General features: G+C 37.6%; 1 protein-coding gene across 1 annotated transcript in view; it reads left to right on the forward strand.

Annotated features, from left to right (window-relative positions):
• The window catches only part of EMB3142 (nuclear pore complex protein (DUF3414)), a 72,176-nt gene that overhangs the window by 25,361 nt on the left and 20,725 nt on the right, over positions 1 to 26,090 (forward strand). Inside the window, exons 19-37 of the mRNA XM_089145372.1 lie at positions 1,606 to 1,803; positions 2,676 to 2,794; positions 2,934 to 3,084; positions 3,169 to 3,281; positions 3,358 to 3,439; positions 3,517 to 3,603; positions 3,729 to 3,806; positions 5,571 to 5,771; positions 6,339 to 6,431; positions 6,507 to 6,620; positions 6,774 to 6,944; positions 7,045 to 7,100; positions 7,174 to 7,246; positions 7,355 to 7,545; positions 8,291 to 8,420; positions 8,531 to 8,608; positions 10,008 to 10,172; positions 22,207 to 22,377; positions 22,452 to 22,589. Of these exons, the coding sequence (XP_089001498.1) occupies positions 1,606 to 1,803; positions 2,676 to 2,794; positions 2,934 to 3,084; positions 3,169 to 3,281; positions 3,358 to 3,439; positions 3,517 to 3,603; positions 3,729 to 3,806; positions 5,571 to 5,771; positions 6,339 to 6,431; positions 6,507 to 6,620; positions 6,774 to 6,944; positions 7,045 to 7,100; positions 7,174 to 7,246; positions 7,355 to 7,545; positions 8,291 to 8,420; positions 8,531 to 8,608; positions 10,008 to 10,172; positions 22,207 to 22,377; positions 22,452 to 22,589 (2,409 nt within the window). The remainder of the gene's footprint in view (positions 1 to 1,605; positions 1,804 to 2,675; positions 2,795 to 2,933; positions 3,085 to 3,168; positions 3,282 to 3,357; positions 3,440 to 3,516; positions 3,604 to 3,728; positions 3,807 to 5,570; positions 5,772 to 6,338; positions 6,432 to 6,506; positions 6,621 to 6,773; positions 6,945 to 7,044; positions 7,101 to 7,173; positions 7,247 to 7,354; positions 7,546 to 8,290; positions 8,421 to 8,530; positions 8,609 to 10,007; positions 10,173 to 22,206; positions 22,378 to 22,451; positions 22,590 to 26,090) is intronic.

Consider the following 26,090-nt stretch of genomic DNA (forward strand, 5'->3'; position numbering starts at 1 on the left):
TCATCTGCATTGAGAGGGTACACCAGCTCCTCTTCTAGTGGACTAATCTAGTGGACTCCTTCACAACTTAGGAATTCTACCCCGACAAGGACTTTTTATCTGACAAATAGGGACTCAAATTCAAAAACAAAAGTAGATCTAGGGTCCCACAAACATACTGGACCCAACTAAACTCTCTGGACTCAACTGAAACGTGTAATTACCAGAATACACCTGCGGTACTAGGGGCTGTAGGGTTTGGGGAAACACCCCTAGGCCCTGTTTTGGCCCTGAATCTGGTTTTCCTCACTTTGGCATCTTTCTTTTCTTGTCTTACTTACATGCCTTGGAGATTCCATCCCCCCAACCAGCAATTTTTCTTCTTTTATCCTAAAATATAAAATTGTAATTACTAAAAGAATCCACAGAAGATGCAGTCATAAAAGTTAATAAATGCATGAGAGTTACTAAACAATCCTGTAGAAGATGCATGCATAAAAGTTACTAATGGCATAAAACTTACTAAAGAATCCAACAGAAGATTCAAGCAGAGAAGTTACTAAAGGCATGAAACTCAGTAAATCTAACTTCGATAACATTTAAAAGACATTTTCATTCACTTAGAATTCATTATGCGCATAAGGTGTTCTTGATCCTTTGAATGCCTCTAAGAAATTGTTCCCCCATGTGGGCTGCTTGTTTTGAGATACTAACCGTTGATAACATGAATTGGAGGGGCTGGAGGTGAAAATATATGTGCTATTGGTGTCGTGATACTCGGGAGGATGGCTGTCATCTTTTTATTGGCTGCAGTTGCAGTTGGTGCATCGGGTGGATTAATCAATAGTTGGGATGTGATGGCCATTTGCAATTTCAGTGATGGTAGCCCTACAATAGTGGGATACAAGCTTTTGGAGGGTATAATGGCCGCTTTTGAAAGAGAATAGATTTTGCGATTTTCTGGATTCTCTGTTAAAAAGAATTCAAGCTTTTTTGAAGCACAGGAGGAGCAGTCTTTGCCCAAGAATCTTATAATACTGTTGTGTGTGGTAATACCAAAATTGGAGTGAGTGGCTGAATGCTTCTATATTGGAAATAGGGACTGATTTTATGGTTGTATATGTTCTTATACCTGCAAGGATGCTTTTTTTCAGTGGTTGGGTTGTGTGTGTGGATGGTCAAGGGTGATCATTTCAATTGTATAGCACGATAATGAATACAGACACATTTAGCATTAAAAAGTCTACCCCAAAGAATAAAAGCACTAATACGATGGGAAAAAATGGGCAAACTGTGGACCTTAGGTGCCATGAAAAATTGAAATGTTTTATCCATGACATTCTATTGTTGTATACTGGAAAATCTCAGATTGAAATTTTGGGCTCAGATGTTGCTCTATTTGTAGTGAAGGGCTTTGATGTATAGCCAGATTTTTTGGTATCCTCTTCCATCGATATTTGCTTCCTTTTGCATTAGTATGATTTTGAGTAGTCATAATGAATTTTAGCATCCTTCCTCAGAAATATTTGCATCCTTGCGTCAATTCGGTTCACAGTCAACAAAATTTTAGCCCCCCTTTATTTTAATGCATGTGTTTTTTCTTTTTCTTTTCTGATGATGATGCAGGATTTCATGAGTGGTAAAACTGTTTTCCGCAATGTCATGGGCATTCTCTTGCCAGGTGTCAATTCAATCATTAGTGACCGAACTGGTAGAGTTTACGGTCAGCTTCTGGAAAGGGCAGTTCATCTGTCCTTGGAAATTTTAATCCTTGTTTTTGGAAAGGACCTATTTCTCGCTGATTACTGGCGGCCTCTGTACCAGGTTCGATTCTGTTTCATAGCCTATGCTCTAAATGTTGCATTGGCTGCTTTTCCTTTTTATGCTTTTCTATTTCCTAGGATGTTGAGATGCAAAGGTGACAGATGGAGCATGGTGTCTACTAGTGCTTATGTGCTGAGAGAAATGCTAGGTGACTGTGTCCACGAAGATAGTTGCAAAATTAAAGTGTATGTCATGGATTGCAATTATAGATGTTTGAAATTTATATAGGCAAGTCTTTTGTTTTAAGGAAATCTGAATCCGCTGAGACAGTCCTTGTGCTTACTTCCCATTCGCTTAGCTCTTTCTTTCTTAGTATCTTCCAAACAAGGTGAAGTCAGTAAATCATTGTAATTCTTATCAGAGAATTCACGGGGCTTGTTACACTGGTGCAATCCATCTTAGGCAGCTTCCTCTCAACTTTTCACCTATTGGTATAATTTGGTTCCCAGCAATGTATTTCTATCCTTCTAGTCCTGCCACACAACTGTAGTAGCATCCTTGTCTTTGCTACTCATTTTACGTGTAGTTTTTCTTTTGTTGGTCTCAGGGGTGTACAACCTTGCTGGCATGGTCGTCCTCAATTACTATTCACAAGGTCATAATGATGAGCCCACTGAAATAATAAATGTAGGGTCAAATATAACATAATAATTAACTTAAGTAAGTCAGTCTGCTACAGATCAGAAGTTCAGAACTATAATTTGATACCACTTTGAGGGCACAGTGACTGCTGACTTTTCAGTTGCTCTCTTCTATCTGTTTTGGTGGTTTTGTTGTTTATTATGTTTGTCATCCCTGCCCTAATGTTTCTTTCCTGTTGGATTTTTGTATGCCTCCATATCCATTCTTATCTGGGGCGTGCTATCATTCAGCCTTTGGACGTCATACTCTCTCAGGATCAGAGCCAAATAGTGGCTTTATTGGAGTATGTAAGATATGATTTTCATCCACAGATTCAGCAATGTTCTATTAAGATGATGAATATCCTAAGGTATGTGTGCTTCTTATCTGTCAGCAGTTTAAATCGTTATTTTAGGTTATCCCTCTTTTATGCCATGGATTAATTCAATGATCTTTTTCTTTTTTTTGGGGGTTCTTATGTGCTCTTTGTGGGTGTTCTTTGTTGGCAGTTCTCGCATGGTAGGGTTAGTACAGTTATTGCTAAAATCAAATGCTGGTAATGGGCTAGTTGAGGATTATGCTGCCTGCCTAGAATTTCGTTCAGAAGAGTGTCAAGTCATAGAGAACTCAAGAGATGATGCTGGTGTTCTTATAATACAGGTTATCTTAGGGTATTGCTCTATTAGGAAAATGCCTGTACAATTTATGGATGGGGTTTTATTTTCTTTCCTTTCTCTTTTTCAGCTTCTCATTGATAATATAAACCGGCCTGCCCCAAATATTACTCATTTACTACTCAAGTTTGATTTGGATTCACCTGTGGAGCATACAGTGCTGCAACCGAAATTTCATTACAGGTCCTAATGGTTAAAGATTTGCTTTGAAAATTTTGGGTTCATTATCACTTTCTTTGTAACATTATGTTCTATACAGTTGCTTGAAGGTTATTCTTGATATCTTGGAAAATCTTGCCAAACCAGACATTAATGCATTGCTGCATGAATTTGGTCTTCAGGTAAGATTGTGCTTCTGCTTGCAATAGGTTTTCTTTTCCTGTTCTGTGAAAGGTTTTCAATGGTTTTTTTGCTGCAGCTCTTGTATGAATTATGCTTGGACCCATTGACTGGTGGCCCCACAATGGATTTGTTGAGCAACAAAAAGTATCAGTTCTTTGTGAAGGTACTTCCCATATTGAGTTAAGAACAACTTTCTCTTTAATTGAATTACATTATCTGGCCTCAGGTGGATCTCGTTAGTACTTAATAGTTCTATGGCATAAAGTTGGTCACTCTTTATCATTTCAGCACTTGGATACTCTTGCTGTTGCTCCACTTCCTAAAAGAAGTATCAACCAGGTGCTACGTATTAGTTCTCTCTATCAGGTATATTTCTTCTTCATGCTGTGCTTGAGATGTCTGGATGTTTATGATTATGATGTGCTGCCCATATTTTCATGATTCTGTTTGGAATGACTGACAATGCTATCCTTTTTCAAATACCATTCCTGACCCTCACCTGAATAGGTTTATTACTGCACCAGATTCATTACCGTAGGGTGGAGCTTATGTTATTCAGTTGCATATTCTTGACATATGATCAAACATATTAGAAAGGATATAGGGTCTGATATTTCATATATGTATGTAATACCAAATATTTTATCTTATCAGAAATTGTTTCTGTTGGAAATATTGATTTAGCATCACAGCAACTTTCACCTGAACAGTGTCTTCACGAGAACAGTAACCTAATTTAGGTTATATTTCCTTTTTCTGTTTTTAGTAGTTTCTAATTCTATGTTCCTAGCTTATAGGAAGGTTTCTACTGCTGCTTTGTAACTGCCCTTTGGCCACAGGTTGTATAAATATGAACTGTAAGAGGGAGAGTAACTGCTAACGAGCTGTGCTTCTCTTGCAGCCTCTCTCTCTTCTACTTTTTCTTCTTCTCTCTGTTATCTCCGGTTTATTAGTTTCTATTTTGTCACAGCTTGCTTGTTTGAATAACTAGAACTACATGATACTTCTGCCCAATCACAATATTGCTGCTATTCTTTCTCTTTCTAATGATTAGTATGATAATATAGTATGTTCTTTGTAGAATATGGAACAATGATGCCAAATGCTTCTTCATGGCGTATCTGGATATGAGTTTTTAGGAAAAGGTCTGGATGTTTTTAGAGAAAGGTTGAACATCTCAGTAAAGGTCAAAAATGGGTTCCGCTAGCTGGATCCAAGAATACATACTATAATTAAAAGAAGAGCAGCAAAGGAATAAGAGGGAAGTAAAATAAGGAAACAGCGAAACATCTATTATTGGAGTGTGAAGTGGCTTAATTGGTTTGTCTGGTTTTAGTGGGTCTATTTGATGTGATATGAATCCTTCCCCAGATGTCATGACCGGTCATGGGAGTGGGTGTGGATCAAATGTTGTCGCAGCAGCTATCTTTTATGACATCATGGAATACGTTGTGTGAAAAGATGAAGCTCATCCTGAAATTATTTTATATGTAAGCTATCATTTCTATTTAATTGGGCTTCATATCCTGAAGAATTTGAAGTGCTCTTAGATATGATTTTGCAGTAAGTTAATGAATTTTAGTTAAACCATGAATGCTATGTGTCAAAGTTTCAGAATTTCAGTTTGTCTTTTCTAGAAAAAAGTTTATGGCCAGTTCATGTGAAATTCTTGGCTCATTAATTGACTAGTTTTATATTGCTGGTCAATATCCATCTTCAGTATTATGTACATGATGTAGCAAACACAGATACAATACAATACAAATCCTCTCCAGTAGAGAATGCTAAGTATTTACTCTAAAAGGGGAATGGGGCCAGTGAATTCAATAAATCTTTTTTTTTTATATATGCGTTTATAAGGCTATAACTGAGTAACTGAGTATATCAATTGAAAAGTTGGATGCTTTTAATGAATTGATGAATATTCAGAAAAATTTCATCATTGGCAAGATCTCATTATACTTGACTGCTGAGATTTTGTTTTAGAGGTAGACATGTTGATGCTTTTGGTGCTGCATCCTAAGTTTCCCATAATTTTGAGGTTCTTAGCTCTAACATTTTTACTTATCTGATGGACTGACTTGGTTACATTTTTCCTATATACTTGTCCCCAACTTTCACATTTTTCAGAGAGCATGGCTCTTGAAACTTTTGGCTTTGGAGTTACATGCCGCTGACATGACCATTCACACACACAAAGAAGCATGTCTGAGTATTCTCTCTACGATTTTAGTCTGGGATACTAGGGAATTTGGGACAGACACTGATATATTTCATTCTCTTCCCGTCCACAAGAATCTTGATGGAAGCAAAACTATCAAAAGGAGGAAGGTACTCTTCAAAAACCCTATGATTTTGATTTGTTATCATGTAGTTTAACTTATTAAAAGTAGGGCGAGTTCTAAGAAGTTTGTTACATTTTAATGACAACCAAAAAACTTCTCTGTTTCAAATTGAGTTTGGTAAATCAAGGTATAGGTCATAATTTTAGGTTCCGTGTTGTACTGTTGGGTACCAAAAGAAAATTTACTACTTAGTTAGAATGATTTATATTCAGCTTGTGTGTTGTGCACTGTTGAATTTTTCTTACTTATTTTTAAATGCTTCTATTTTACAATTGTGAAATCTGTAAGTGTGCAAGGGTCTTTTTTTTTCCTGCTGCGCCGGGGGGTGGGGGAAAGTTCTAAGTGCGTAAGATGAATAATCGGGAATTCTTATGTCCGTTTGTTATCATTTGCATCACATACTTTGAGGGGTACTAAATTCCTGTTTACTGCACCATCAGCTGTATTCATCTTGTTCTTTTCTTTTATGTACATTGTATTTAAGAGACATTATGTATGTGATTTTAGCATTGCCATTCCTTTACTGCAATAATAGTAATGCCAATTGCTGAAGGTGTTGGAGCTGCTTGAAGTTGTCCAGTTTCGATCTCCTGACACTGCCATGAAGTACTCACAAGTAGTTTCCAATGTAAAATGTGACTTGCAGGTAAGATGCTTTTTGTGGGAAATATGTTTTAATTTGTATCTTTTTTAGGCTATGCCTCATGGTTTGTCTCTGTAGGTTGAAGAGATACTTGCCAATCCTGCAACGTCAGATAAGGGTGGTGTTTATTATTACTCAGAACGTGGTGATCGCTTAATTGACCTTCCTACATTCCGTGACAAGCTCTGGCAGGTTTTTCTCATCTTTCTGTCTCAGTGTGCAATAATCAGTATTTCGTGTTTATTTAGTAATTGGTCTTATGAACTTTTCGCTCGTAGAATCTTCAATTGTGTGGAAACTTAATGTGAGAAATTTCTTACTGCTACCTTATTTTGGTTCTGTCAGAAATGCAACTTTCTGAATACCCAGTTGAGCTCCTATGGCAGTGAAGTTGAGTTTAGTGATCTAAGAGAGACAATCCCTCAGTTGCTGAGGTGGGGATGGAGATACAATAAAAATCTCGAGGAACAAGCCGCCCAACTTCATATGTTAACTGGCTGGTCTCAGATTGTTGAGGTGATTTATATTTTTGTTTTTTCATTGAAAGCTTATTGTCTTTCTTTGTCTATTTTCCTGAAGTTCTGTTTTCTGAAATCCTACTTGTAACTGCTGTCAGGTTTCTGTATCTCAAAGGATGTCATGTTTTGAAAATCGATCTGAAATTCTGTTCGAGTAAGTAAACTTACAGCTTATGCCACTTTCTTCTGTCTTCCTGTACATTATCTGATCTCTTCAATCGCGTCAGAATACTTGATGCTTCTCTGAGTGCTTCTGCGTCTCCAGACTGTTCGTTAAAGATGGCAACAATATTGAGTCAGGTATTTTGTCTATATCCAGCTGTCATACTGGGTCTTCTTTCCTTCAAGCTGCCCAACATTTTTGTACATTATTAAGTGGTTGAATGTTTCTTTATTATATGCTTCAAGGTTGCACTCACGTCCATGGCCAAACTACGAGATGAAAGATTCTTATGCAATAATGGTGTGAATTCTGATAATATCACGTGCCTTGATATTATCTTGGTAAAACAATTACCAAATGGTGCTTGCCAGGCCATATTGTTAAAGCTTATCATGGCAATTCTAAGACAGGAATCATCAGAAATCCTGAGAAGGCGGTATGACATTAACTGGCTTGTATTGATTTCTTTTTTTTTTTTGGGGGGGGGGGGTTATAAATATTCTATTACCTAAATCCCCAAAAAGAGGGGGGAGGGGAGAGAGAAAAGGGGTAGAGAGGAGGAGCACAGTCTAATGAATGCTGGCCCTAAGAGCAGAAAGGGGAACAAAAAAATCAAAATCAAAATAATAATGAAAAAAACCAGCTAGGTAACAATAATAAGCCTGTTACACGGAGTATCAAAATGTCTTTGTGTAAGTTTGGAGTTGACATAAAAAAAGATGGCTTTCCAGATATTGGACAGAGTGAGATTGAAGTCATTTGAGATTTTTGTCCTTACAGATATGAGAGAACAACAACACACCTTTGTTTTCCGGCAGTGTTGCAGATCGTATCAAACCAAAAAAGCTGTATTTATATATTTTTTTATTTTTTGGGGGGGGGGTTGTGGGTGCCACTAGGCCTGGTGGCAAGGCATCTTCCCCCCCCCCCAAAAGAAAGAAAGAAAAGGGGGGAAGGGGGCTAGCTGGAAGTAGAAAAACAGATGGTGTCAATATCTTATGAGAAGGGGACTGGGATGTGAATGGTGATGGAGAAAGGGTTTGGTTGGTAGACAATGCTGGAAGGTTTGTCAAATGTTAATGACATGGATGGGAAGTGGCCTTATTGCTGAATTATTTTTGTGTACTTTATCTTGATATTTCGTATCTGAAACTTTTTGATTTTATGTTATTTCCCCCCAGCCAATATGCACTACTTTTGAGCTATTTCCAGTACTGTCGACACATGCTTGATCCAGATGTCCCAGCATCCGTACTGCAGTTTCTGCTGCATGAAGAGCAAGTTGGAGAAGAGGATCTGGACCTCCAGAAGGTATCCAGTTTTACTTTATTCTCATGGTTGGAATGGCTTATATTGAGTGTTCAAAATTTGGATAGAGGAACTCTATTTTGAGATATAACTTTGTTGTGTGTTGTTTTTAGATCGACAAAGAACAGGCTGAGTTAGCACAGGCTAATTTTTCTATACTAAGGAAAGAGGCTCAGCCTATCCTGGATCTGGTACGTGCTCTACTTTGTGCAATTGCCTCATTTTTTTCCGATAGTAGGCATTATTCTTTTCTGAATTCCTCTCCATTAAAAGTGATCATAGATAAAACCAGGTCAACCATGATACGTATGGTGCTCATCCAATGAAGATGATTAAATAATCAGAATGGCTGTTGATACAAAATTTGTGGAAAATAATGCAGCACCAGCAACCATGATTCAACAATTTGTGGAAAATAATTCAAATTGACTGGAACTCTGCATGGTTTGGGCCGAAACTTCATGGATATCCTAGTAAGGATTAAAAATGTTAGAACCTTTTAGCTTGTAAAAAAGCATTCCCAAATTGGTTTTTTGTTTCGTATCCTAATTTGGTAGTGTATGCCGTACCTTCTGTATATTTTCTCGAACATAGCCTTCCTAAACATATCTAGAATCTAAAATTTAATGGAAACAACTAAAATTTCAACTGTAAATGAAGAAATTCATTTAATATTTACACAATCTTGAAGTGTTACAACCCATCTAGTACAAGTTTGCATCCTAAGTTAAAACACCACTTGGAACTGTTCATCTACTGTGTAAAGTGATCCATTTTAGATCAATTCTTCTTTATGATTGAATACCCCCCCAAAAAAAACCCCAAACAAACCAAAACAACACCAACAACAAACCCCCCCCCCCCCCCCCCCCCCCCCCCCCCCCCCCCCCCCCCCCCCCCCCCCCCCCCCCCCCCCCCCCCCCCCCCCCCCCCCCCCCGATTCCAAGAGCTCCCAGTTATCCCCAGTTAAAAACAGTAATATGCCCTGAGGGATTCGTCAGAGAAAATTTCATTGTAAAACAGTGAATTTGCTAAATGTTCTCCCATGTAGGTTGTCTGATCACCTATCTCATAATCATTTGAATACTGCTTAGAGTTCTGGAATGGTTTCATTCTTTAAGTTTAAATCTTATAACAGTCTTGGTAGTGTTGCAGATCATTGCTTTAGATGCATTATAGTTGTTCCAACCTTTTTTTTCTTCTTCTTCCTGTTTATTCTGTTCGAAGCTCCCATTGCCTGTCCATACAGAGATTTTATCACTTGAAATGATGATTTTGGGCTGAATTATTGTTTGGCTTGTGATTGTGCGATGGCTGGTAAAAGGAGGAATATTGCCTTTAAAATGTATTGCTCTCTATGTACTTTTTACAGGTCTAATATGTCAGGATTTAGGTTTGTAGGTTGTACCTGATAATGTACTACACGGATTCTTTTTTCCCTCCAAAATTGTCATTGGAGTCTTTTTTGTTCTTGTAAATTGTAATGGGTGCCCAGCCATGGTCTATTACAGCTTGTAGTCTTTGACTTTAAATGTCCCTTTCCTTTTTTCTGGTTTTATTGGCACCCTAAACTACTTTTGTAAACCTTAGGTAACGAAGGATGCAATCCAGGGAAGTGAAGCTGGAAAGACAATGTCACTCTATGTTTTAGATGCATTTGTTAGTATTGATCGAGAAAATTTTTTCTTGAATCAACTTCAAAGCAGAGGATTTTTGAGGTCATGCTTTTTGGACATTGGCAATATGTCCTATCAGGTTTGTGTTCTTTTAACCACAAGTCGCTCTTGTAAACTTGTTCTTCTTTGAAGTTTACCATATAGATAAAAGATAGCTAGTTCATCACTTTCAGGCTTTTGTTTCTTAAAGTGCCATGGTGACATCTTTATCAGTTTGCTAATTGGGTGTTAGGCTATAACCTGTAACATACATGTGAGAATGGAGAAAGATTGGTGTTGGGTTAATTTGAGGTTCGATCCTTAATGCTATTAGGGGCAAACAAGCATGAAGAAACACAATAACATGATTACGGGGTTCCGCAACCTCTGTCCCTGGAACTTAGGCGGGGGCTCAGATCCACCAAGAAAGGTAAAGAAACGAGTACAAATACCTGTCCAAGTCTACAGTCAAATATAGATCTAAAACCATACCTCAAAACCCCTTGATTGCCTATTGAACAGCACCTTGGAACTGCCAGAATCCATCGCCACTGAGAGAGGAGAGAGAGATGAAGAAGAAGCCCTAGAGCTCTTTGTCATGCTCTGTTTTCCCAAAAAAGGCTTGACTAAAAAATTAGTAAGTGAACCAACCCAATACATATTTAAACCCCCGTCGGTTAAGCCACTATTAATTGGGCCCAATTTTAGAAAGACCGAACCAAGGGCTACAAAACAAACCACAGATCACATGAAGGTAGATCAATTACTAAATTACCCTCTCTCTCAATTCTCCCCCTTAATTTGTAGTTGAATCTTTACAAGTCCATAGTGTATCCAAGCTCCACAATCATCATCGCTCATGTACTTGCAAAGATGCAAAAAGACAAAACAGCAGTACCAAAGAAAAGAAACAAACTCATGCACCTAAACAAACCTAAACAAATATGCATGAAAACACATAACTAAGCAGGTATAAAATGCAAATGAATGCAAATGAGATGTACCAACAAAAAGAACCAGCTCATTAATGCATAAACCCTATACTAATAAACCTGGACAGAGAATACATGCACAACTAGGCATAACCTGTACCAAGCTAGGATAGAAATACATGTATAATCATAGCATAACACAGTTTTGACACTAGAAAAGCAATTGTTAGAAAACAACCATTAAATAATTAAAACAACAGCTGAACTTGAACAAAGAAAAGAGAAAAGAAGAAGAAGAGAAGAGAGATGAAGAACTAGCAGAAGAGGCCTGTGATTCTAGCTTACGAGTCTGGAATCACAAAGTTCTTTTATTTATAGCTTCTAATGAATCTAATACAACTTGAGAGACAAGTGATTGTCCTCTAGAAAAAAGAAACGAAAAATTACAGCTTTAGTAGCTTTCTAGCTCCTAAAATAGAAAGTTCTGAAAATAGAAACTACCACCAAAATAGAAACTATGCTTTTTGGAAATATATGCTGAACAAAGCATACATCTGTACCAAACCTAGGACAATGAAATATGCATAACATGGCATAAGAAAACATGCTCAAGTGCTGAGAAAAATCCAGCAGCATCTCCCCTAGGAACGTGACATTTGAAAAACCTGATAAATTCAATAAAGAACACCTGAACATCACCACAAACAATAAAAGAAAGAAAACAAAGAATACACAACTTCATGATGCATCAAAATCATCAAATAGGCTTATCCATTCTTAGAAATCCAAGATATACAAAATGTCGAAACAGGCAAGACTTAATACAAAAGGCAGTGTAGTGTAAACTTCAAAGGCATGTTCATGGGTGACATCCAAACACAAACTAAGCCAACATAGCCTCTCAATCATTACAAATAACCACTTGGGACGAAACCAAAAGACTCCTATCAAGATAGGCCATGAATCTACACTAATGCTCATAATAAGAGCCAAGGAGGTCTTATGTATATCATATGATGCATTAGAGAACCTAACAACTAGAGAAGGGAAAATTTAAACCATTCAACTTTAAATGATATTAATTTATGACAATGGCCATGAAAGTTCAACAAATGAACAGCTAAAGAACCTTTAATTGAATTAGAAAAATAAAAATTAACTTGCAGTGACCCTTGTCAAATAAGAAACTGTGACAAATATATATAGATCCCTCACACTCAACCATGTATATCCCAATCCCTAGGATTTCCCTAGCAAGTCCAAGTATTCTCGTTTCAAAAGTTCAGAGTTTTAATTTGCATGATGTAATAAATTTCAAATAAAGATATGCAATCAATATGTAATCTATATAAACCAGTAAACACAAAGACACAGAACAAGAAATGATAAACATAGGCAACTGTCAAACTCACGTATGCAAACACTATGCAAAACACACAAAAAATCAAGTCTTATATACCAATGCCAAAGGGAATACCGAATATGCAAGAAACAACAAAGGGATTCATTTAAAGAGACAAGCCATATTTTCAATTCAGTTGTTAAAAAGCCTAAACAGGTTGCAAATAAATCCTCTCTTTTAAATTATTGTGAAGAAAGACAGTAAACATCTGGGTGCCCAAAAACATGATGGAAGGAGCAACCTCGGATAACAAACACCCTCTTAGTCTTATATTTAACAAGAAGTGAAAATAATATTAAAGAAATCAATCAACCCCATCACTCACAACACTCCATAAGGCAAACACTCTCCTAAGGTCTACCAATCACTACTCACATTGAGACCTTGCCATCCACACATCACTGGGAAGACACAGGCCAATCAACAAACACACCTAGGTCATCCTAGAGCAGACACCAACTAGGGATAAGAAACAAAGTAAATTCCGTAAAACTCAACAAACACAGTGGTCCCCACAAAACCACACTAATGAGACACTAGATGTGAGGGACTCAACACTCAACTCTACTTATGCTGTTTGTCTAGGACACAATGCACATGACCTCTAAGCCCTAATACTAGCATGACCTAACCTAGCATGTAGCATTGGTGCAAGACAAACCCACTAGACAAATAACATGAACCAGCAGAAACATCTTATAGGTATGTACTCCCATAGTCCCATCTAAACCATACGAACTTGATTGAACCATAACCCCTGAAAACATATGTGACCCTCTACAAATAGTGAGGACACCCTTGACAACAGTTGTGTCAAGACCCCAACACTATCTAAGGCTATTGATGGAGATCAAACCTCTCATGAAACTAGGGATATACTTAACATTATGCAGAATGAAAATGAAACCATCATGTGTGTGCAACCAACCGTGCTAAAACCCTTAACATCACACATGTCAGAACTACACATCAACACTCCAGTATTTCCAACCTTAGTAAAGCGAGTAAACCAATACAACTATGGGCACATATGATAGTATAACCCAAAAACAATAAACCAATCAGCATACTAATCACTACCATAAATGATCAAGACTTCATATCTTCATAAACATTATCTTGACTATTACTGGTAGAAGGCATGACACTATATGATGTCTCACTTCTTTTTTCCCCCTTTTTTAATTTTTATATTTTATTATCAGTTCTCTTTTATAAGCATGATGCACCTCTATAAAAGACCACCCCTTTTACAAAGGAAACTACTTAGGAGTATTCCAAAGTGTGCACCCGATGCCACCCCCCATAACCTAGGTCTTCAAAGTAGGGTCTATGCTCTCAAACAAAGCATCTGACCCATATATGGCTCTCAAAAGTTCTCTCCCTCTCCTCTCTCAAATGGTAAAAATACTAGTCCCAACAAACTTCTCTATTTCTACCCGAGAGCTCCCACTGTAGCCCAAGATATCTATGATTTTCACCCTATCATACAGCCACACCAGGGCTAGGGGTAGCCACACCAAGAGAGTACTCCTCTCCCAACTCCTTAGATCTCTTGAAGGTCTCCACTTGGTCTCATACAAACTATCAAAACACCGTAAAGGATACATATACAATAAACTGAATTTAAACCAACAACTACAACAAACAAAATGCCAGTACAAGTATCAAGAATGTTGTCAAAAACAACACATATAAGTTATAATATAATATCATATATAACAGGCAATATTCTTGGCAAAAGAAACAAATAATAGCACTCTTTAGCTCTCCAACACTGGCCAGTGTCCACCAGAGCCTAATACAATTTACAATTATCAAATTACCAAAAAATAATTCTGATATAAGGGAATCTTGAAGTTAAACACCATGTACATGTAAATAGCATTACAAGTCTTAAAATATTGACAAAACAATAAACTAATTCAAGACTATTATATCAGATCAACCCAAGGTATTAGACCAAATAAATATGGCACAAAACTAAAACTAAAACACGCAAATGAATCTGATTGTTATAAGCTGAAACAATCTAACAACAGCAATATATCATTGTTAATTAATTGATCAAATACCAACCATATAATTAAGAAAATGCAAATAAATCAATTTGGCCATATAAGATTGCTCAAGAACAGTTTGAATCAGTAGAGAAAAATATACTGCAGTTAACACAATTGATAAAAACAGTTGTAAATTTACGAAACAGAATTCTATGTTAACCAAGGTGCCAAAATCAGTCTGGCCAAACCAGACTGCGAGAAACAGTGTAAATTGCATTAACAATGGAAGCTAATCCCAGATCAAATCATACAATCAGTCAGTAGTTAGGTCTGACAATAACACAAATCATTAACTGAAAGAAAGGAACTCATTCTGGTAAAACCAGATTGGAATACAGGAATGAATCCTAACAACCAAAATAGAATCGGGCACAAGAACAGATTCGAATTTACAGCATGACAGTCATATAATTAACAATTTAATAAACCAGAGACCTAATTGTTAACAATAGGTAAAGATCTCAATCTGGCCTAACCAGATTGCGTGCAAGAGATATATCCGAATAAAAAATAAAATATGAATCACTTAATCTAGGCTTCAAACATTTAATAAAATCAATAAATAGCACTAGAGTGTTACCAGAAGTGAAAGAAATTAACCTGGTAAAACCAGATTATAGATGACCGATTCTAATTCAAAAAGAAAAATAAGCCAGAATAATAATTGAGTAAAAAGATGCCAAGAATGAACTCACAATGCTTGAATTTATCTTCACTTGGACTTATAATTGAAAAACCTTGAAGATTCCAAGAACTGAACTCAGTTCCATGAAGAAATTGAATGAACCAGAGTGGTAAACCCACCCAAAATGTCAAGAATAAAGTCACCAAGCATTGAATCAAACTCACAGGGATTAAAATCCAAAAATCCCCAAATTTTCATCAAGATTTGTACCCTAGCCTAGCTCTAATACCAATGTTGGGTGAATTTGAGGTTCGATCCTTAATGATATTAGGGGCAAACAAGCAAGAAGAGACACAATAACATGATTACGGGGTTCTGCAACTGCCTACGTCCTTGCAGCGCAGGCGAGGGCTCAGAGCCACTATGAAAGGTAAAGAAATGAGTACAATACCTGTCCAAATCTACAATCAAATATTGATCTAAAACGAGACCTCAAAACCCCTTGCTTGTTGATCAAACAACACCTTGGAACCCCTGGAATCAATCACCACCGAGAGAGAAGAGAGAAGAGAGAGAGAGAAGTAGCCCTAGAGTTCTCTGTTGAGCTCTGTTTCACCCCAAAAACTAATAAATGAACCAACCCAATACATTTTTAAGCCCCTTGGATCAGCCACTATTAATTGGGCCCAGTTTTAGAAAAACCGAACCAAGGCCCATAAAACAAACCATGGATCACATGAAGGTAGATCAATTACTAAATTACCCTATTTCTCAATTAGATTTCCAAGTAAAACCCACATCATAACTTGCTTTGGGATTGGCAACAAGATGGAGACTGCGAGTTTGTGTACTAAGGAGTTCTCAGTTGAATATAAATGTTCTATTCATTTGGCTTCATTTTTGAAGGTTCCTTGAATTATTTGATGAAAACTTAGGGGATGGTTATTTTGGCTTAAATAAACTTGTAAAAGTGATTTAATCTAAGAAGAATCACCCAAAGAGGTTGCTCGATTTGGTACCTTTGTTTCTAGGCAAGGTTGAAAACATCATCTTGTCTCTTGTGGAGACAGGCAAGATATCGAAATTTCATCAAAATTCTTGCGAAACATGGTAGAATGGTGTACCCATAGAACACAATTCGGAAAAATTTGCCAAATTTCCAACGAAATTTCCCATTTTGGGAACCTTGAAATGAAAAACTAAAGGGGCTGAAAAAAATCCCAAGTTTCAATCGAAACTGTTGGAATTTCGTCGAAACCTCGAAACTTGTTGAAACCTGGCTCATGAGAAAAAAAATTCCCAAATTTTGTGGGAAACATGGGAAATTTGTGGAAACCTGAGAAATTTAGTGAAAACTTGGGAAATTTCATGGAAACCTAAGACTTTTTCTTGCAAGTTTCATAACTTCTACAAATTTTCAATTTTTTTGTTTCTTTCATGTTTCCTCAAATACCACGACAAATACCCCCTCCATCAGGACTTCCCTATCCAAATTGTGTATTCCCTCAGATTGGTTGTCTTAGGCGTGTTGATGACCAGACTTATAAAGTTGCAGTTGTGGATTACCTTGACAACCCTAGGCATAAAATGTCATGGGATGTCTATGTTTGTTCACTTGTTGGTTGGAGAAGAGGATGTTATAGGTATAGTACTACTAAGGTCACATGATGGATCCACCGAGGCACTCCTCTTTGCACTGAGTTGTACTTTCTTTTTATTGTCAGTTACTTTGTATTTGATGTTTTGAAGTTAGAAATTATATTTTGAATGTTATGTACTTAAGTATATAAGTTTATAGTGTACTTCTTGGACAACTCTACATTGATGTTATATTCATTGAATGACATATCTACATTGACTTTTTAGCAAAATGCATGTGCCAATGTATTAGTTATACTCTAATTAGTTTAAATGCAAAGTCTCACCCTAAAATACTCCCTAAAACCTTTCGAAACTTGATGTCGAAACTTGCACAAAAAAGTCTTAAGTTTCCTCGAAATTTCTCAATTTCCCACCTAGGTTTCCCATTTTCGCTAGGTCAAAACTTGAGTTTCCTTTGAATTTTTTTTCTATGGGTGTACCATGTTTCAATTGATTTTCTCGGTGGGTCTTATGTGGTTTGTGGGTTTGGCTTTTGGTGCACAACCTAATTCAAGGCTAATAAACACAATAGGGATACTATTTTTGACTAATATTTAACACAAAATGGTCTTCTTGATTTGCGCATGCCCGAGTTTATGTGGACCAAACTGGATTTTGTATTCTCCTTTCTCACAAATGTAAACATGGATATACAAGAGAATATTGAAAGTGTTATTAAAATGCAAGAACAAATATTAAGTAGTCAAATCTCACTTAGGGCAAAGCTGGTGCCAAAGGCTTCCGCACAAGGAGAGGCCCTCGGGGGGGGGGTCAATTTTCCTATGTAGTCTTACTCCAACAGTTATTGTTGGGAGGCTGTTTCGATGCCTTGATCCTAGGGTTACAACTGTGGTCCACTAATTGTTGCCTCCTAGTCAAATCTCTGTTACTATTTACGAATGACCAAATTACAACTTACGATTAACATCCCTTGAATTTCTTGAAATTTCTGAAATGCCACCGAAATACTGAAATTTGTCAAAATATTTGAAACTCAGTCAGCTAACTGAATTTCATTTCGGACCATGTTTCATCTCAGACATATTGAGGCAACTGAAATTTTGCGAAATCTTGCTGAGATTTTGTGAAATTTTGTACCATGATTCCAGGTGAATACTACATATATTGTGTATTTTCAACTTGTATAAGATATTGTATGCATAGTTAAATATTGACGTTATGTGATTCAGGCTAATGTTCATGCAATTTCATGAGAAAATAAAGCCTAGCATGGTTAACGTATAATTATATGGACCTACCACATGTAGAAAATTGGGGTTTTAAGATTCTTGAATCTTGCAAAAACTCTGGACAGGCTTGTATGTTATGATGTTCACTCCTGTAAAAATCTAAACATTGCTTAATTTTAGTGGAGAAAAAAATAAGAAATTAAGATGATACGCTAAGGACTTTCTACTAAAATATGTGCAAACATCACTGGATCTGCTTCCAACCCTGTCGGAGAGCTTAGATAAGTCTGGAGGAGGTCTATATCTCCAAAGATCAGTAGTAGATTCTTGAAAAGATTTGGACTATTAATTCATTTCTTCAATTTGAAATTTCGAATCCTGCCATGAAATTTTGTACTTGAAAAGTCTGGAATAGTTGTTTTGGCATTCAACAATGTGGTATCATTTCAAGGTTCAGCAAAGCTGAAATATTTCACCAATTTTTGACTGTTTGAAACGAAATTTCAAAGTGTACCCTGATACATAAAAGTTTGGCTTGAGAATGGTGGAGTTGATTTTTAATGTGGTTTCAATTTGAGATTCTAGTTGGGATGGGACATGAGGGTAAAAGGAGGGGTAGCGTCTTTCTTCTTTCTTTTTTTAATAAATAATTTAGTACTCTGTTGAAGATATAGGTCGGAGTGCTCCCTACTCCTTCACCATCCTGCGTCTTCCCCATGATATTGGAGAAGCTGTGAGGAGTACACTACGTCAACAAGGAGATGTGCTTTGGCCCTTTCTGATACTTATTTAGTTTTCATCTGTGATTAATTATAATCATTACAAAGATGAATGTCCTTTCACCCTATCCTATCCCTAAATCAGCATCAACAGTTTCTTGTGTGAAGTGCTAAGTAAGGTAAGCAGATGATAAACTTCAACTGGAAAGAAAAAACAGTTGATAAACTTGACTACTTTGACCTATCACAAGGCCACTGTGTAAAATATGCACGAGCCTTTCTCAGAGACATTTTTTATGGAAAAAATGCTGCTTGGTCTCGTAGCTTCTACACCAAGACCCAGAAATGTGCAAAAGTAGTGCGCCGCCTCTCATGATATAACCAATGGCATCTATGGGCCTGCATGTGCTGTTGTTGAAAGAAACAATTGTGGGAGAATGGCATATTGATCCATGATCTCAAGCCCTTTATTTATAATAAAGTGGAAAGTAGACTATTTCCAGGAATAGAAGTTTACATGAATGCAAACTCTAATTTAATTCCTATACAAACTCTTATTAGACTCCTAATAGAATCCAACACTCCCCCTCAAGTTGAGGCATGGATATCACACATGTCCAACTTGACCAAAAAAGTATAAAACATCTGTCCAGGTAAACATCAGCAATTTGATCTTCAAACTTATAGATTACGTCGCCTTATAGACTTCCATTTGATTTGTCCTCATCTTTACCGCAACTTTATGTCTCCAAGGAAGAACCCCAAGAAAGAAGTAGAATCTCAAATGTGAGAAGACTAAACGCACAAATCTAAGGGAAAATATATTTGGGGTAACAATAGCTAGGGTAAAACAGCCAAAGTGAAAGTTTTGATTTGTAGCAATGTTAGATCTTTAAAGGGAAAGTTTCCAAGGCAATCTCCAAAGGTAGGGAAAATTGTCAAGATAAGTGACAACTCCAAAGGTAATAGAGATCAAGTTACCAAAGGTCAAACACAAGCTTTGCAAGGTTAGACCGAAGGGAAGATGCAAGTAAGGGGCAAACTCGGGTAACAGAGATCAAGCAGAAAAAAAGATAGATCTATAGCAATGTTAGATCTCCAAAGTGGAAGATCAAGGTAAGGGACAAACTCAAAGGAGTAGAAGATCAAGGTAAGGGACAAACTTTCAAAGGTAACAAAGATCAAACCATAAGGAAGCTACATGAAAGGCTTGAATTGTAGACATCTCAACTCCCCCACGTGAGCGACACGTGGGAAGATAATAACAAAGGAAATTCCAATGGGGAAACTTGAAGAGGAAGAAATTATAATGGTAAGATAAAAGTATCAGAAAACAAATCCAGAGAAAATGACAAAATTTGAAAGGGGTTGACGAGCCACGGTGCCACTAATGAAGACGATATACCGAATGGATCGGATTAGAAGATGTAGTCAAAAGAAGTAGATCCTCCAACCCGACAAATAAAGTCCAACCACGACCAATCTCCCCCCAAACCGAAGAGCAGGAGGAGTTGGAGGGGTAGAGAGAAGCGAGGAGGGACCAGAGAAGACCAAAAGCGCAAGAGCGAACCCCAAAAACCAACGCCAGAGGGTGTGGTGAACGCGAAAGATAGCCTGCCCGCTTGTGCTCGCTCAAAATCACAACTCCATCACAACAATCTTGGTATGATATGGTGTGACATCTCACACAACAATCTCCACGGATCAGATTTAGTCAAACAAAGAAAGCTGATTTCTCCATAATAGGAGTATGAAGCAGACTAATCGACGACTTCCTCACACCGAACAAGAGCATAAGACGTCAGTGAGGAAAGGAAACGACAAGACTTGACTCACCGATCGACTCCACGTCAAACCCCAAGAAGTCATATACTCGAATCTTATCAATGTACCATATGCCCACATCATCCGGATTAGTGGGGTGATAATCCCCATAATGATCCAACTCCCAAAGAGATCACAACAGCATAATAGTGAACAGTAGTCCTGGTAGTCTCATGAAGCTTCGTAGCTCATAAACCGGCATCATTCCCCGCCATATGTAAAAGTAGCCTCCAGATGGCTGCAGATCAAGAATAGGTAACCGGCAATATTTGGATGCATGGAATTCAAAAGGAATGACATAATAAGAGAGTCGCTTGATATCCATTTATCCGAAAACACCGGAGTGGGTTTGATAGTAGTGCCCGTAATGTATCCAACTAGTCCTCTCAAAAATAGTCAGAAGCAGATCGAGACCAGATCAAGAATTTGTCGCAAATCTATCGAAAGAGAATGAAGAATGGAAAATATTCCGATCCAAGGAGCAAGTATCATTGATGGCGCCATGTTGAAAGAATTGTGCAGCTTGCCTCACCCCAAAAACTAAAACGCCAAACGCAATAGCCGAACAACCCAAACAAGTCTAAGTAATGACAAGTCGGTAATGAGATGATATGAGCCAATTCCCCCCCTCTCCACCATCGATTCGATGAATCCGATCGACCGAACGATCAATCGATTGATTCTAATTCTAATTCGACCAGAAAACGAAATTACAAATAAGTCCCTAAAACTATTTGAATTTACAAATAGGTCCTATAACTATTTGAATTTACAAATAGACCCCGGAATTATGCAAATTTACAATTATGTCCCGAAAATTTGTAAATTTGCAAATAGATCCCTAAAAATATGCAGATTACAAAATATCCCTAGAAGAATGTAAATTTACAAATTAAACCCTCAACCATCGTATTTATCCGTTGGGCTAATCGAAACTAAAAAACCAGCAGGTGTATGAGCACAAGTCTTCATGATCGCCCAGACGAAGAACAAGAAAAAAAATTGAAGAAATAACTCACTAATTGAAGTTGTAGAAGCACGGTAGTGCGGATCGAAGGAAGCGCACAAAACGCGAAGTGCGATTTTTCCCTCTGCTTTATTTGTCAAATCGAGACGAGAAAAACCAGCAGAGAACGAAGATTGGCGATGGGTAGAAAATAAATTTAGAAGAAGAAGAAGGTGGGTTGCTCCCAATCAAGCGATAGTTACAAAAAAGAATTCGGATGGGAGAATATCCAGCGAGCAGAAAATTCTCAATGATTGGAGAAAATCTCCGATGGATTTTGTAGAGAAAAAAAGATCCTAACGAACTAGGCTCGAGCCATGTTGAAAGAAACAATGTGGGAGAATGGCATATATCCAGATCTCAAGCCCTTTATTTATAATAAAGTGGAAAGTAGACTATTACAAGGGATAGAAGTTTACATGAATGCAAACTCTAATTTAATTCCTATACAAACTCTTATTAGACTCCTAATAGAATCCAACAGCTGTCATTGGCCTTCATGCTGGTGCAGGTGCTACATAACCAGATGGTGATCTCTGGCCTGTATTTACTCTAGAATCTTTATCTTTTAATGTCTGCACTTATTTATTTTTAATTCAGTTCTTTTGTCATTCTGCAGTGCTACAAATTTTACATTTTTCATTAGTAAATTAATTCTCATTTCTATTCATATTGTTGACATCCCCTGCAGAAAATATGTATTACTTGTTTCCATTTGTTCATTTTTTTTAGGATGGTTGGCGATCATTGGATTCATTGCAACGATTTTGCACTCTTGAGGCTGAATTTGCCCTGCTCCTGAGAATTAGTCACAACTATGGGAAACCTGGTGCACAGGTTCTATTTTCCATGGGTGCCTTGGAACATCTTGCTTCATGCAAGATTTCTGGTTTGCCAATGAAGGTACTGCTTACACTTGTGTTTACTTTCTTTAGTGGAACGCTTGAGCATTGGTTGATAAGATGGTCATTTATCAGGGAAGTTTTAGGCGGGTAGACACAAAGGTTGGCCGAGATATATCTGTAGAGATTGATAAGCAGCGAATGGTTATACTGCCCGTTTTGCGATTGGTGTTTTCATTAACATCATTGGTGGATACATCTGATTTCTTTGAGGTTAGTAGTATTTATAATTTAATAGTTTCTTCCTTTCATTTTCATAAATGTTGGTGTTTAGCATAACATTACTTGTCACTGTTAATAGGGTTTTGTGTTGCTTTGATGGAACTTTCTCTATAGAATTTTATGAAGAAGAGGAAAAAGGATTGAGAAATTAAAAAAGCTTGGCTTCCCCTGTTAATGGTCATGGTTCAAAATCTTGGTCTCAAGCTTGATCTTAGTCAGCCAAAAAACCAAGATCTTGTAATATCTCGCGAGATCTCAGCCAAGATTAGATAAAAAAGAATTGGCCAACTTGCATGAACTTGAGGGTCCATCTTGATGGGTTTTAGGGGTCAGATTGGGCTGAAACTTGCTATTTAGCCTATTTTAGGACTTCTAAACATGTGTTGGCCTTGGATTTGTGAGGGGGAAAAAATAAATAAATCTATGTATGAGTTCCAACTCAACCCTAACTTTGAAACCGAAATGTTGAAGGAATGAACACAGTGTTTTATAAAGCATGAAATACAGAACCATTAATTGATGTAAATAAAAACATAAATGCTTAAAGTGATAACATACATAAAAGAATGTTCAACTTTACACAATTCCACATTAATCAGTACTCAGTAGGACATTACAACATCATGAGAATACAAGTATCATGAGAACAACCATGAAATGGAATCAGTGAGACAATGATTGTGTAACTAAGGAGCTCCTTCACCAGCTCCACAGCACTAGCACCAGCACCATCTCTACTAGCTTCACTTCCCCCGGGTCCTGCTGTCTGCTGCGTTGTTCAACCAACTCCATCAAGTTGTCACGAATAACATCCATTTGATGAGGAGGGGCAACATGGCACTTGGATGTATCCATATAATATCCAACCTATTGTCTCTTGAACTTGAGTTTGCCTCCGTTGAGGACTTGATTGCAGTATTTACATATTATCCTCTGTATTCTTGGATACATGGGGACAACCTGTTTACCAAGCAATATAATCATCTGCCATGGTTTAACAACCTATAAATTGGATTTAAAACATCATATTCAATGCTAAAGTGAAACAATTAAGATAATTGTAAAGTTGTAATATATTAATCTAGTGATGAAAGTTACAAAGTGAGTGTGCAAATTTCAAACCTTGTAACTGATGGGCTGGTGTGTATCACTCAACTTGCTCCCGCATCCTATTCTGAGTGCGTGCACGAAGGCTTCCCAAGTCAGTGAGCTGCTGTAGTACCTCTCATATGTGTTATATTATGAAAAACAAAGGAACATCAACCTGGGGTAAACTTCGATGCTATGTGATTGAAAGCCAAAGTGTTCCTGAAGAAGTCATTGAACAACCCACCTTCACTCCCATAGGGAAACTCTCCAAAGGTGGGGTCCTAAGGAAGATGTCATCCATACGAAGACTCGAAGAGTAGCCACTATAATTAGAACCATTGGTGTGATTAGTGTATGCGTACTCCGAGGACTACCAAGGCTAATGGTAACTACTAATACTATTGGTGTAAAAGCTCATATCCCCATGCTCTCTACTTGATCATGCGTGCTCATATCACTCTATGATTGTGAGCCATGGCCAGACCTCTTATAAGTCAGGGGTCGACCATTGTGGTCAACATCTTGTGTAGCATGGGTAAACTGGGTCTCACCAGTGAATTTGATCAATGACATCCTCCTTTGGCTTCCACTATGCTGGCCCTCTCCACCTCTATCTGCAACATTGCCACCTGCACCATCACCACCACTGTCTCTATAGCTCTAAGACTGAGTAGGGGCATCATCATCTCCCTCCATAGAGGGTCTGTTGAAAGTATGATTGAGGTTTCCTAATTGGAGTAGACTCCTCTTTTAGTTATATCTTTTATTTTCTTATATTCTTTATAAGGTAATTTTCATCTGGACCCCCTGAGGTTTGGTTTATGTCATTTTTAGTCCAAAAAAATCGAGACTTTGCATCTCCCTCCCCTGTACTATAGAAAAAGTCAGTTTAAGGACAAATTATTACTTTTTTGACTAATTTGCCCTTTTAATTTAAGAAAAATCTTAGCAAGATGGATGAAGAGATTCTCCCTTCACCCATCTTCTTCGTTGAGTTGAGCAAATGGCCTACATACACCCATCGAGCCCAAAATTCCATTCCCACCTGAAATTCCTCAACACCATTAGTGTAATCTATCAAATGGTCCCTCAAGAAATCCATCGATTAACTACAAAACCTCCTTCACTTGAGTTGAGTTTTGGTGACAGAGAAAGAGAAAATATACTTACTGCAGCGCCTACACTTGGAGCAAATATACAGGAACCTCTTCTCCCTGCCTGACAATTGCTATGAAACCAGAAATTCCAAAACTCTGATCGAGATGGAGAGAGAGAGAGAAATAACCTCCATTTGCCAGTAGAATCTATAATAAACAGAGGCAATAGCCATGGAAGTGATTCCTAAACTGGACATGACAGCTGCGACCAGGTAAGTAAACCGCTCCGATTTCTTTCTGGATAATCTCTCAACAATTCGCACTGAAATCAGATTAAACTCATCGGTGTTCTCTTTAGTACTACCTATCCACTCCGCCCATGATAGAGCAAATAATCAAGCTCATCTCTTCTTCGCCACGGCGGGAGGACGGTGAACGATTGGAGATGAGACAGACGAGGAACAGAAAACTGAGTTAGGTTTCGGAAAAAAAAGGAACTGATTTCGATTAAGTAGGAGCATTCAACGCCCGCAGCGACGGGAATTATGGCTGCCATGGCTGTTCTCTTCAAGAACAAGTTTAGCAATCACCATAGAAGAAGAAACCAAATGTGGCTTTGCGCACTGTTGAGAACATAAATTTCCCCCTTTTCTCAATTTAATCAGAAGATGGGTGAAGGAGGAACTCTTCATCCATCGCAAAGTTTTACTTAAATAAAAAATAAAAAGGGCAAATTAGTCATAAAAGTAATAATTTGTCCTTAAACTGCCTTAATCTATAGTACAGGGGAGGCAGATGCAAAGTCTCAATTTTTTTGGACTAAAAATGACATAGATCAAACCTCAGGGGGTCCAGATGAAAATTACCCTTCTTTATATTAGTTTCATATTTTGTGTTAGATTAGGTTTCCTAATATCTAGGATTGGTTTTTCTATTCTATTTGCTTTGTATTTCCTTATCCTGCTCAAGTAGGATTCACTCAGGTTGTAATTTTAATTTATAAATACCCCATTGGGGCCTATGAATAAAAAATACCTCTGATCAATAATTTCTTCAAATTCCAACATGGTATTAGAGCTTAATTTCAATTAGGGAAGAAAGAGGGGACAAGAGAAAAAAAACCCCCCCCCCCCCCCCCCCCCCCCCCTCAAAGACCCCCGCCTCACTGTCATTGCCGCTGCCACTCCATCGCTACACATGCTGCTACTTCACAATCACTGTCCCTAGAGAGAGAATTCTCTCTCTCTCTCTCAATTTTCTCCCTCTAAACCCACCACCGTCACCTGCAACCAGTCTTTCTTCCATC

This window comes from Hakea prostrata, chromosome 2 (genome assembly GCF_041222555.1).
Source record: "Hakea prostrata isolate BN-2017 chromosome 2, UWA_Hpros_2, whole genome shotgun sequence".
Taxonomy (NCBI): Eukaryota; Viridiplantae; Streptophyta; class Magnoliopsida; order Proteales; family Proteaceae; genus Hakea; species Hakea prostrata.